Source organism: Periophthalmus magnuspinnatus, chromosome 9, assembly GCF_009829125.3.
Source record: "Periophthalmus magnuspinnatus isolate fPerMag1 chromosome 9, fPerMag1.2.pri, whole genome shotgun sequence".
NCBI lineage: Eukaryota > Metazoa > Chordata > Actinopteri > Gobiiformes > Gobiidae > Periophthalmus > Periophthalmus magnuspinnatus.
In genome coordinates this window covers 7321660-7335497 of record NC_047134.1, presented here as the reverse complement: position 1 = coordinate 7335497, position 13838 = coordinate 7321660, and the positions used below count along the sequence as shown (strand labels likewise).

The 13838-nt window shown below is 42.2% G+C and overlaps 1 protein-coding gene across 2 annotated transcripts in view; it reads left to right on the top strand.

The window, feature by feature from the left end:
- Positions 1-343: 343 nt before the first annotated feature.
- rasl10a (RAS-like, family 10, member A) overlaps positions 344-13838 on the top strand; it is a 63967-nt gene continuing 50472 nt past the window's right edge. Inside the window, exon 1 of one of the 2 annotated variants that reach the window (XM_055224498.1) lies at positions 344-595. In XM_055224498.1, the coding sequence (XP_055080473.1) occupies positions 380-595 (216 nt within the window). In that variant the 5' untranslated portion in view covers positions 344-379. The remainder of the gene's footprint in view (positions 596-13838) is intronic. The other variant, XM_033972996.2, reaches the window with a different exon arrangement.

Genomic DNA, 13838 nt, shown 5'->3' with positions numbered 1-13838 from the left:
TTGTCCTATCCCTGCTCCTGTTCTTTGTCCCTGTTTTTATTCCTGTCTCTGCTCCTGTCCCTGCTCTTGTTCTTTGTCCCTGCTTCTATTCCTGTCCCTGTCCTTTCTCCTTGCTCCTGTCTCTGCTCCTGTTCTTTGTCCTGTCCCTGCCCCCGTCCTTTGTCCCTGCTCCTGTCCTCTGCTCCTGTCCTTGCTCCTGTCTCTGCTCCTATTCTTTATCCTGTCCCTGCCCCTGTCCTTTGTTCCTGCTCCTGTCTCTGCTCCTATTCTCTGCTGTTGTCTCTGCTGTCCTTTGCAGGTTTCGCCCCGTCTTGCTGTCTGTGCTTGGGGGCCAGCTAGGCGGTGGCTCTGTCCATGGTGCTGAAGCCGCTCCCCAGGAATGGTGGAGACTCTGAGCATCGCGGTGATTGGGGCTCCGGGTGTGGGCAAGACCTCCATCATCAGACAGTTCATCTTCCACGACTTCTGCGAGATGTACACGCCCACGCGGAGCCGCTACGTGTACCGGCCTGCAGTCATCCTCAATGGGAGCATGTACGAGCTCAAGGTGCTGGATGTGCCCCCCATCACTGCCTTCCCCGCTAGCTCTAGCCAGGTGAGGGCACGGCTCTAGTTGCACACTCAGCCACCCACCCAGCTTATGGGACACGGTGCTAAAATTTCTAACTCATTTTTGATAGGAATAGACTCAATACTCAATACCACAATAATAATACAATGATACCACAATGATAATAATAATAATAAAAAATATTTAGATAATAGAATGCGATTTTCATTGTTAAATCGTAGTACTGTATTTTATATTGCCATGTGGTCATATCTGTGTAATCCCTTAGTTGTCCAGGTGGGTTCCATAGTGGTCCATAAGTGCATACCTGGTAAGATGCTACCAGAATGGAAAAGGCAGGAGACAGTCGGGAAGATATATGGTATGGTATGGTATGCTTTTATTTGAAACAGGGACAGTGCACAACATTACATTGACCTTAAAAAACAGGAAACATGTCTGGTGCCAGGTTATAGCAAAAATACTCATTTCCACCTGTAGTCCCTGGACAGGCTGATGTTTAGTAAAAATAAGTTTGGTGTAGATGGATGAGAGACCTGTAAATCTATGATACATATATCAAATACAACACATCTCACATTCAAATACGACATTTCATTCAGCTCACACACACACTTCCATACCAAATTATTCACACACACAAACACTGAGTTTCAAATATGCAAATACTCTTTCTTTCACACACATTCACTAATCAGTGCAAATTTGCTTTGATATTAGCCATTCCTTTGTCACCTGTGCAAACCTTTGAAAACTTGTACATGCTATAATCTCATTTGGCAAACTATTCCACTGACTCACAGCAACAATCAAGAAAGCTGATTTAGCAAAAGAAGTCCTACGTTTTGGAACGCTGCACTCTCTTCTAGAGGTTGCCCTAGTGACTCGAGTTGTTTTTTCTGAGCTCAGTGAGACAAACCTTCTTAGAGGAGGACTAGCAATACCATGAATAATTTTAAAAAGTAGACAGATGTTTGCATATATTAACAGATTATTAAAGTTTAGAAAACCATATTTGGAGAGGATCTGACAGTGGTGATACTGTCTGGATTTTTTGTCATGAATCTTTAGCGCATATTTATACATTGATTCAAGAGGCTTTAAAGCTGTTTTGCAAGCCTGCAACCAGCTTGTTATGCAGTAAAGAAAACGTGACAAAATCATAGAATTTAAATACATGCTTGATACCTCAGTTGTAAGAGACCCTCGTATGTATCTAAAATTTGCCAGATTAAATTTTAAGGAATTACAGTTTTTTTTACATGATTCTTAAAGGTTAAGTTTGGATCAAGAGTAACACCTAAGTAAGTAAAATAGTTGACATTTTTAATTTTTTTGTCATTAATATAGATATCTGGGTAATCTGAGTATTTATGCCTGTTTGTAAAATACATTGCAACTGTCTTTTCTAGATTTAATGTAAGACAAGAATTCTGCAGCCAGGCAGCAATCTTTTGCAATTCCCTTGTTAATCTCATGGCCACTTCTGCATTGTTTTTCCCATGAGTGAACAGGACTGTATCGTCCACATACATGATGACATTTATACTGCACACTGAGGGGAGATTGTTGATGTACATACTGAAAAGCAGAGGCCCTAATATAGAGCCCTGCGGAACTCCCATGGTGCAGTCTTTAATGGGGGATAGCGTGTGATTTACTCGGACACACTGTTTCCTGCCACCCAGGTATGATGTAATCCAATTAATCGTTTGATTAGACAGTCCAAAATTTGATAGTTTCCTTAATAGGATACTGTGAGAGACGGTATCAAAGGCCTTTCGTAGGTCGAGAAAGACCGCTCCTACTACCCCTCCTTGGTCTATATTTGATTTAATTTGTTCAAGGAAGTAGGCACAAGCTGTCTCTGTTGAGTATTTTTTCCTGAAACCAAATTGCAAAGGATTTAAAAATGCTTTGGCTTCAAGATGTTCTATTAGCTGTTCTGCTACGACCTTTTCATAGACCTTAGAGATGGCAGGGAGGATGGTTATGGGCCGATAATTACTGATTTCTCGTTTGTCTCCTGACTTAAATATTGGTGTTACGATGCCAGTTTTTAATGCATCGGGAAATATACTATCATTTATTGACTGATTTATTAATTTTGTTATGGCTGGGATCAGGCTTTCTTGATGGCTTTTTAGAAATACACTATCCAATCCATACAGGTCCTTTGCTTTACTATTATTCAATTTTCCCAAAATATTTTCCACTTTTGCATCATTAACAGATGTTAAACTAAAGCCTGATTCATCACAGAGTAAGTTATTTTTATCTGTCATAAAGAAGTTTATGACAGATCACAATGGCCAGGGGGACTTCGTTCAACACATAATACTAGTTTTGTCATAGCATTGATTTTGTCTATCCAAGCCCTGCTGATGCTTCCACATGAAGGGAATTGAAGCAACCTATTATGCAAAATGGACTTTTTTTTAAGAGCTTTTATAATTGTTTCCTTTCTCATTTACTCACTCAAAATGTTATGAAGAATTGCACGTTTGAATAATCTTTATACTCCTGTATTCAAGATGTCAGTGACGTCAGCTCCCGTTGGGCATCGTTTTTTTTAGCAAGAAAGTCAGCTGATTTGTTTCTTTTACTAAGTCGTTTTAAATGAATATTGCATTAAAATTATAACATCATGATCCACAGGTGTCATAAATTATAACTACACATGTGGACGAAATTTTGGTACCCCTCGGTTAATGAAAGAAATGGTCACAGAAATAATTTGAACCTGGCAAAAGTAGTAATAAATAAGAATTGTATGAAATTTAACCAATGAAAGTCAGACATTGCTTTTCAACCATGCTTCAACAGAATTACTTAAAAAATAAACTCATGAAACAGGCCTGGACAAAAATTATGGTACCCCTAGAAAAGACTGAAGATAATGTGACCAAAGGGACATGTTAATCCAAGGTATGTCCGCTAATTAGCATCACAGGTGTCTAGAATCTTGTAATCAGTCAGTGGGCCTATATATAAAACTATAGGTGGTCACTGTGCTGTTTGGTGACATGGTGTGTACCACGCTCAACATGGACCAGAGGAAGCAAAAGAAAGAGTTGTCTCAGGAGAATAGAAAGAAAATTATAGACAAGCATGTTAAAGGTAAAGGCTATAATACCATCTCCAAGCAGCTTGATGTTTTTGTGACTACAGTTGCATATATTATTCAGAAATTTAAGATCCATGGGACTGTAGCCAACCTCCCTGGACGTGGCCACAGGAGGAAAATTGATAACAAATCAAAGAGACAGATAATACGAATGGTAACAAAAGAGCCCAGAAAAACTTCTAAAGAGATTAAAGGTGAACTTCAAGCTCAAGGAACATCAGCATCGTCGTTGTTTGAGCCAAAGTGGACTTAATAGATGACGACCAAGGAGGACACCATTGTTAAAAACAAATAATAAAAAAGGCAGATTGGAATTTGACAAACTACATGTTGACAAGCCACAAAGCTTCTGGGAGAATGTCCTATGGACAGCTGAGACAAAAATTGAACTTTCTCCCAAGGCACATCAGCTCTATGTTCACAGACAGAAAAATGAAGCACATCAAGAAAAGAACGTTGTCCTTACTGTGAAACACGGAGGAGGCTCTGTTATGTTCTGGGGCTGCTTTGTTGCATCTGGCACAGGGTGTTTTAAATCTATGCAGGGCACAATGAAATCTCAAGACCATCAAGGGATTCTAGAGAGAAATGGGCTGGCCAGTGTCAGAAAGCTTGGTCTCAGTCACAGACCATGGGTCTTGCAACAGGACAATGACCCAAAATATACAGCTAAAAACACCCAAGAATGGTTAAGAGGAAAACATTGGACTATTCTATGTGGCCTTCTATGAGTCCTGACCTAAATCCTACTGAGCATCTTTGGAAGGAGCTGAAACATGCCGTCTGGGAAAGACATGGTTGAAAAGCAATGTCTGACTTTCATTGGTTAAATTTAATAGAATTTGTATTTCTTATTACTTTTGTCAGATTCAAGTTATTTCTGTGACCATTTCTTTCATTAACCAAAAGGTGCCAACAATTTTGTCTACGTGTGTATATAGCAGACACAACCACAATATGTCTTCTTTAAGTAGACCCTGTGAGTGCCATATTGAAATACATATTGAAGAACCATGTGTAAGTCAGAAGACTATACATGAGGCATCTGGATGTCATATTGATACAGTGTTCTAGCTTGACCGTATTTGACGTGCGTAGCATACAGTTTGAACATTAGTTATTCTGTTATTCCCTAACACTATTCATGGGTTTCAGCTGACCGTTAAATGCAACATTTTGAGGACACAAAAGATAGATTTTATTAATCACTATGGAATTGATCCTAATTCATTCTTAAACACATTGATAAGGCTTGGTGATATGAGAAAGAAAAAAAAAAATCCTCATATTGATCAATTGCAGCTTTACCATTCCATTTTATTTTCTCATGTATTTTTTATTGTGTCGAAACAAATAAAAAGTTTTTCAATATTCATTTTCTGAACGTAAGCAATATAGATATTTAATCAGGGACATTTAACACAAAAAACTCACATATCTTCCTCCAAAGTCTAAACGCCAAACCACATGCTTATACTGGCAGAGGGCTGGCTGTAGACCTCTCCAATAGAAAGACCAAAGCTGATAATTCATGCTTCAATCATTTTAACAAATTTGAGTAATTGTGCACATTTGCACTGTCTCAAAGTCAAAACAAGCTCCCCACCTCTCACCATCTGACCTTCATCAAACTCAAGTAGGCAGGCCATTGTTTTCAGACACACCGAAACCTTTCTTGTTGTAATAGTCAGGAATGAGTGACTTAATTTTACCACAAAAAGTTGTAATCAATATACTCAGGTGGAGGAGTTACAGTTGGACCTGCACCTGCCACAATCAAACTTTGCACAGTCTTTGTAACGGGCACAATGAGGCAAAGCAAATTGACTTTGGATGTGCCACAGTTGGGCTGTGCACCTGCCATAGTCTTACATTTTACCTGCCACAGTCCGACTTTTTACCTGCACCTGCCCCTGTGGTAGTATTTGTGCTCCTGTTCGGTGGTCTCAGCAGTTGCCATGGTGATGGGGAGCCTTCCGGTGGACTCCCTTACAAGAGGAATGCCGTTCACATCTGCTCTGTGCAGGGGCTCAGGAGCATGGTTGCTGTGATCACATTCAGATATGTAAAGACTGTAGTTATTTAAAAGTTAAATGAATAAATGTGTCTTTATGGCGACTAATTCAGAATTAGAACACTTTATGCACAACTGCATTGTTGCTGTGTACAAAAGAGGAGAATAACATTAGTATTATATAATTATTAGTATGTGTGTTTTTTTAAATTGTACACCTCTCAAAAGCCTCAACAATGTCTTCATAAGGAAGAGTTTATTTTATTGAGAACAAACTGGGGGAAAGGTGTCTGAATGTGGCATATACATAACTTTATTTTCTGAAGAAACTGGACTTTTAAATCACTGGGGAGGGTCCCTGGTGAGCCTGGTCCCTGGTGCTCATGGTCAATGGTGCAGATGGTTCCTGGTGCAGATGGTCCCTGGTGCTCATGGTCCCTGGTGCAGATGGTGCTTTGTATAGATGGTCCCTGGTCCACCTGGTCCCTGGTGCTCATGGTCCCTGGTGCAGATGGTTCTTGGTGCACATGGTCCCTGGTGCTCATGGTTCCTTTTGCATATGGTCCCTGGTGCTCGTGGTCGTCGGTGCAGATGGTGCTTGGTATAGACGGTCCCCGGTGCAGATGGTCCCCGCTGTAGCAGTGCACCTGTGTGGGAGTAAAAATAACTACATTGGCCTTTCATTGAGCCACAGGTCACCTGGCACATCTCATTAGACTGGCACCATCTGACGGATGGCCATCAGACAGAGCTGTGCCACCCCAACCTCCAACTCTCCTCTTCTTTTTCCTCTTCTTCCCCCCTCAGCCCCCTCTAATCTCTCTTCTCCTCTTCTTCTTCACTTCATCCTCCTCCATTCCGGAGCCTCTTGTCCTCTTGCCTCCATCCTCTCCTCCTCCTCTCTCCTTCTCTTCTCCTCTTCCCCCAGCATACTCTCCTCACCCATCCTCCCTCCTGGTCTCTCCTTTCTCCTCTTCTATTTCCCCACCTTCCCTCCTCAGCCCCCCTCCTCTCTCTTCTCCTCCTCCTCCTCCTTCCTTCCTGAGCCTCTTGTCCTCTCGCCTCCCTCCTCTCCTCTTGCCCCCAGCCTTCTCCCCAGTCTTCTCACCTATTCTCTCCTCCTCCTCTACTCGTCTTCCCTCCAGCATCCTTTTCTCATCCCTACTCCCTCCTTTCTCTTCTCTTTCCTTACCTTTCCTCAGCTCCCTCTCTCTTCTCCTCCACCTCTTTCTTCTCCTTTCCTAAACCACCTGCCCTTTCGCCACCTGCCCTTTCGCCTCTCTCCTTTACTCCTCCCCCTGTCTTGTCCCAGCCTCCTCGTCCTCTCCTCACCTATCATCTTCTCTCCTCTTATAGCTCGCTCTCTCCCCTCTTTATTCCTCAACCTCCTCCTCCTCCATCGTCTTTCCTCTCTTCCCCTCCCTCTCATTTGATTTATGCTGACAAAATCTGCTGATGCCGCTCAATGCAAATTGGCACACAGGTTGCACATTGGAAATAGATTGGACTGGACGCCTATATTTTTTCCTGCTAAAACACTGTAATATTGTCATGTTTTGTTTTGTTTTTTCTGTACCACGTTTTGTACAAATGATGATCACATGTTGTTTATACCATTTATTGGTGTCCCAGAAGGTACATCCAAAGTTGAAATGGTTGTGTTTGGCTCTAATGTTACATAATGGCATTATTTAACACCAGACAGAAAGATCACCAAGATCATCCATCTGGACCATGTACATATATACTAAGGAAAACCTTAGTATATATGTACTTTTCCTTTTCAATGATTTGCCCAAACAGGTTAACAGGTTGCCTAACAGATTACACAGTTTTACTTCATACTATTTCTGAATAAAGCCAAGGCCATTCTACAACTATCCAAACTGACTCAATTTCGATACAGTGGTAGAACGTAAAAGTAGTAAAGAACTGTTTGAGACCTACTGAAAAGTCTGACCGGTTTATTTTTAACATGTTCGTAGTTTGAGGAAAACAAAATGCAAAAATAAAAACAGCTAGGATAAAAACTAATCAATCAATACATTTGAAGTCTTATAAGACCTCAAAAAGACTTTTATTTTTACTCTTTTCTAAATTTTTAAATGGATACTTTTATACTTTTACTTGAGTAGATTTTTCCTGTGATAATTCATTCACCATTGCTATGGAATACAAAGATACTTGATACTGATTCTGATACCACAATGATAATTTAAAAACTCTTTCTTTAGACAGTAGAATGAAATTTTCAACATTAAATCGTAGTAACTTTTTATATTACCATGTGGCCTTATGTCTGTGAAATCCCTCAGGTAGGTCCCATAGTGGTCCATGGGTTCCAATACAGCTTAAGATCATTCTAAATCTATTCAGGAAAGGTTAATTTCGGTCCTGTGAATGTGGCTTTTTTTAGTATTAATACCTGCTGAAATGACTATGTAGTTTCGATACAGTTTTAGTATAGATTACCATCATGTCCAAGCCTGATCTTGTAAACTTTCAAAAGCTAAGCAGGGCTGGACTTGGATTGTACATGGATGGGAGACCATTGGTAATACCTGGTGCCACAGTGATGTGCCAGTGGCAAAAACTGTTGTTGTGTCTTTAGGCATGTGATGATGAGAATGTGTGTTGTTGGTGGTTGGGAAGCAGATGGTGCAGATTGGCAACCTTGTTTCTGTCACTCTGCCCTAGGGCAGCTGTAGCTATAGCAGTATCTTACCACCACAAGTGTGGAGTGAATGAATAATGCACTATAAATCACTTTGGGTATCTTGACAGGTGCTATATAAATCCAGAGATTAATAAAAAAAAAAAAAAAATCAAATACACCGTACGTTTCAGCGTACTTTTCTAGCAGCACACTTATTCCTACTTGAGTAATATATATATATTTTTTTTTAATTGAAGTAACAGTATTCTTACTTGAGTAAAAGTTTAGGCTCCTCTTCCTACTATGAGTAAGTGAGGACAATATGAAATGATTTGAACATTTTGTGTTTCTTCCTTCAGTTATGATTTAGTGATTTTATTGTTTTGTCCTTCAAATTACATTAACTTCATATTATCAATCAGATGTTACATCCCGACAGTTACTCTTCACGTTTATCATAATTTCTTGGACAACTACTTGTACTTCTACATCTGTAATATTACTTTTTATTACTTGAGTACAGATTTTCAGTACTCTACCAACCTTTGCTAAAATGTGTGTGATTGTAACGTTATTTTCATGCAAATTCAAATTTCAGTCCTCCTGGAAATGATTAAAATGAGCACTGTGAACCGATTCTCAATTAAAAATGTAAAATATCATCAACAGCAATACTTGATGAAATAGTGCTTTTGTGTTTTTGAATATGAGACAACTATAGAGCTCCATGTGACATCCATACGCACACATACAGGGCCACGATTCTCTTGAGACAGTTCTATGCTCCACTTTCTCAGACCTGACCCTCAGATCAGGAGCAGCCATCTCTCTTCTTTACCCACTGTGGACTTGACAGTCTGCTGCTGTATAATGATTGGCTGCAGGTGCTGAGGTTTAGGTACTGACCATTCAGATCAGAGGGGGTTGTGTCCAAATGTCCACTCTCTTCCCTATTCCCTATTCCCATATGTTTAGAGGTGACCGAAGAACCAGTGAGTGAAAAACTAGTGCACTCAAAAACTAGATGGTTTTAATCTGTCTGGTGTGATTCTGGTTCAGTCCTGGATGTATTTATAGGCATGTTTTATGTGGGAGAGTATGAAATTTGTATGCATAACTGTGACCAAAAATACTGCAGTACAATGTTATGTAGTGGAGTTGTGTATTTTATATTATTTAACAAAAAAAACAAGGCATTTATTCACGCAAAAAAACATTTCTTATGGGATTCATTGCCTTTTCATTATCAGAAGTGCATCCTCACAGTGGCTTTTTCATTTCGTAGTACATGTTAATACTGGTTATTACCTATTCATCTTTATTTGTTTTTAATAAGAACAAATTGAAAATCAAGAGTCACGTCGCTCAGCCCTACTGTCATTCGTTATGAGATTGTTTTTAGATTGCCTGCCAAAACTGACACTGCAGTAAGTAACATCATAACAGGCTTGAATTATATGGAAAAAATCTAATTGTGGTTTGTCTAAGCGTTCTGATTCTGAGTAGCATTTGCAATTTCTTTTAATAATGGGATTCTGTTCAAAATTCACATTTTAAACGCATGAGAGAAGGACAATTGACAAACAGTTTGCAATAGGTCTATGAACTAACAAACGAATACAAGAATCCCATTGCAGAACATGTTTATACAGTTCTAAACTATAGGGTTAGATGTTTTTATGCGAAATAAGACAGGAGATTTTGGTGTTTGTGGAGGAAATGATGGTGCTTCAAAATTGCAACCTTTGTTATTTGCAAGTTGTTTCCATTTAAATTGTGATATTGATTCAATTGTGATTAAAGGCTATTTTCTGATCCATGTTATAAAATACCTAGAGTTTAGGGTTTTTTTTGGTAAAAAGTGGTTGTACTCCACTGTGTTTTTAAAGACCTCATTTGGATGATTTCCCATTGCCCATCTCTACCGAACAAAAAGGTAAAAAGGTAGCTGTTAACTTCAAAATGACCACCACATGCCATCATAAGGTGGAACAGAGCATTTTGAGCTTTGGAGATATAGACAGACTTATACACCAGGATTACTCAAATGTGTGAATGAAACAAAACACAACTTTTTGAGGAGGTAACAGCATTTTAACATGGCTAAAAGCTCACAAGAATTTGTTTTGTGTAATATAGGACCGTTAATGTTGCAACCCTACCTCATAACTTACTCCTGATTAAATTTTAGTATTTTTTAACTAAACTCTGACATGCTGGAATATGGTTGAGTACAAATTTAGCATCTCTGTCTCTGTCACCTTAAAGGAGACATGTGTGTTTTGGTTTTTTTTTCAGTGATTTTTTTATTAAAATCTGACATGCGTAGTTCTCTGTGTAATCCCATCGTCCGGGTCTGATCCCATAGCATTGTTAGCATAGCATAGCATTTTTTCATTTTGTATGTTTTCATTGCACTGAAAAATGTAGTAAAACATGCATCCTTCCTCTGAGTGGGCTTGCATTTCCACAAACCCGACTCTTATTTGGCCTGTAACTGTACCTTTAATTTACCGTTCTTCCCACTCATCCATGCAGCACAGATACAATTATTCTAATACTAAAGATGATTTATTACTGTTCTGTCTGCTTTGTACAGTATAAATCTGTGTTGTTGTTGTTTTTTTTTACATGAATGGACCATAGAGGAGTAATGTAAGAGTGCTCAATGAGGTGTGGATAATGAATGGCTCTCCACTTTTAATTATGTGACCCCCACCCCCCCACTCTCACCCCCTATCCTCTCTCACTCCCTACCCCTCTCACCCCTCCTCCCCCTGCTCAGGTGATAACTCGCATTTGTCATCTCCATAGCCTCTGTAGCAGGAATACTATTTTAAACCTGGATTTCGACACTAAAGAAAAGCTTTATACAGGGTTTAGTGCCATGATGAAAAAAACACAGAAAGACATACTCATTTTACACGCATTTTGGGGACATTACATTGACTTCTAACCTTAACCATAGTCACTACTTTCTTAACCTAAACCCTAACCTTAACATATTCTAAAACATATCTAAACATTAGAAAAATTAACTAATGTGTCAGGATTTGGGTTTTTTGTTTTTTGTGTTTTGTGCGGTTTTCCGCCCTCTCTTCTGTGTCCTTGCCTGGAGATGGGCGGAGATTCTGGCACCACCCACTACACACCTGCAACCACTCTGCAATCAAGCCTCAGCCTCTGGAGTACAAAGGGGCTGAGGATTAATACAGAGGTGGCCAGATTGTCTAGTCATCTTCCTGTGTTTCTATAAGTCATGGAACTACTCTGCACCTCTGCCTCCACCCAGCTCTCCACAACCGGTATGAACACCTCAGCCTCCAACTCAGCTCACCCTGGCCGGTAAGAACACCCTAGCCTCTGACCCCACTCGAAGACTAGAGCAACTATCTGCTCTGTCAACCTACATTTACATTTCCGTGTCTGTAAATAAACTTTGTTCAACCTTCTTATCCTGAGTCTGAGTTTGGTCCTCCAAGTCTTTACGACAGAATGATCTGGCCAACATGGATCAATCAGACTCGGGGCTGGACCAAATGCTACACTGGGCATTTTCACAGCACAGAGTATCCGGATCCTGCTTGAGTGCAAGCCCTACAAATCTAGCCCTGAACCAACAAGTTACTCAGCTAATGAACCAAGTTTCTACCTTGCCCACTCACCAGCCTGCCTGTTCTGCTCACTAGCCTGCCTGCCCTGCTTACCTGCCTGCCTCTTGCTTGCGGGCCTGTCCCTTGCTCGCAGGCCTGTCCTGTCCTGAACTGTCAACTCCTACCCCGGACCACTGTAGCTCCGCTCAACACAGTCTTCTGTCCAAGGACCTCCTCGTGTCTTCTGCCCCTCGCCTGGGCCGTTGTAGGGCCGTTGCACACAGTCGTCCATCCAGGGACCTCCTTGTATCTTCTCCTCGTGGGTTTCCCCCCTCCCTTCCGTGTCCCTGCCTGGATCTGGCCCAGAGTTTGGCACCACCCACTACACAGTTGGTGCAGCCAATCTGCAATCAAGCCTCAGCTTCTGGAGTACAAAAGGGCTGAGGATTGTTACAGAGGCAGCCAGATTGTCTAGTCATCTTCCTGTCTTTCTACAAGTCCATCCATCCATCTATTTTCTTCCGCTTATCCGGGGCCAGGTCGCGGGGGCAGCAGTCTAAGCAGGGACTCCCAAACTTCCCTCACCCCAGACACGTCCTCCAGCTCCTCCGGTGGGACCCCAAGGCGTTCCCAGGCCAGCCGAGAGACATAGTCCCTCCAGCGTGTCCTGGGTCTTCCCCGGGGCCTCCTCCCGGTGGGACATGCCCAGAACACCTCCCTAGGGAGGCGTCCAGGAGGCAGATGCCCGAGCCACCTCAGCTGGCTCCTCTCAACGTGTAGGAGCAGCGGCTCTACGCCGAGCTCCTCCTGTGTGACTGAGCTCCTCACCCTATCCCTAAGGGTGCGCCCAGCCACTCGGAGGAAACCCATTTCGGCCGCTTGTATCCGCGATCTTGTCCTTTCGGTCATTACCCAGAGCTCATGACCATAGGTGAGGGTAGGAACGTAGATTGACTGGTAAATCGAGAGCTTTGCCTTTGGGCTCAGCTCCTTCTTTACCACAACGGGCCGATAGAGCGACCGCATCACTGTAGACGCTGCACCGATCCGCCTGTCAATCTCACACTCCATCCTTCCCTCATTCGTGAACAAGACCCCGAGATACTTGAACTCCTCCACTTGGGGCAGAGACTCACCACCCACCCGGAGAGGGCAAACCACCTTTTTCCGGTCGAGAACCATGGCCTCGGATTTAGAGGAGCTGATTCTCATCCCAGCCACTTCACACTCGGCTGCAAACCGCCCCAGTGCCTGCTGCAGGTCCTGGCTCGATGAAGCCATCAGGACAACATCATCCGCAAACAGCAGAGATGAAATCCTGTGGTTCCCAAACCAGGCCCCTGGCTGTGCCTAGAAATTCTGTCCATAAATATAATGAACAAAACCGGTGACAAAGAGAAGCCCTGGCGGAGTCCAACATGCACCGGAAACAGGTCTGACTTACTGCCGGCAATGCGAACACAGCTCCTGCTCCGGTCATACAGGGACCATACAGCCCTTAGCAAAGGGCCCCGGACCCCATACTCCCGGAGCACCCCCAAAGGACACCACGAGGGACACGGTCGAATGCCTTCTCCAAATCCACAAAACACATGGACTGGTTGGGCAAACTCCCATGAACCCTCGAGGACCCGATGGAGAGTATAAAGCTGGTCCAGTGTTCCACGACCGGGACGAAAACCACACTGCTCCTCCTGAATCCGAGGTTCGACTATGGGTCGGATTCTCCTCTCCAGTTCCAGTACTGGAGTAGACCTTACCGGGATGGCTGAGGAGTGTGATTCCCCTGTAATTGGAACACACCCTCCGGTCCCCCTTCTTATACAGAGGGACCACCACCCCGGTCTGCCACTCCAGTGGTACTGTCCCCGACCGCC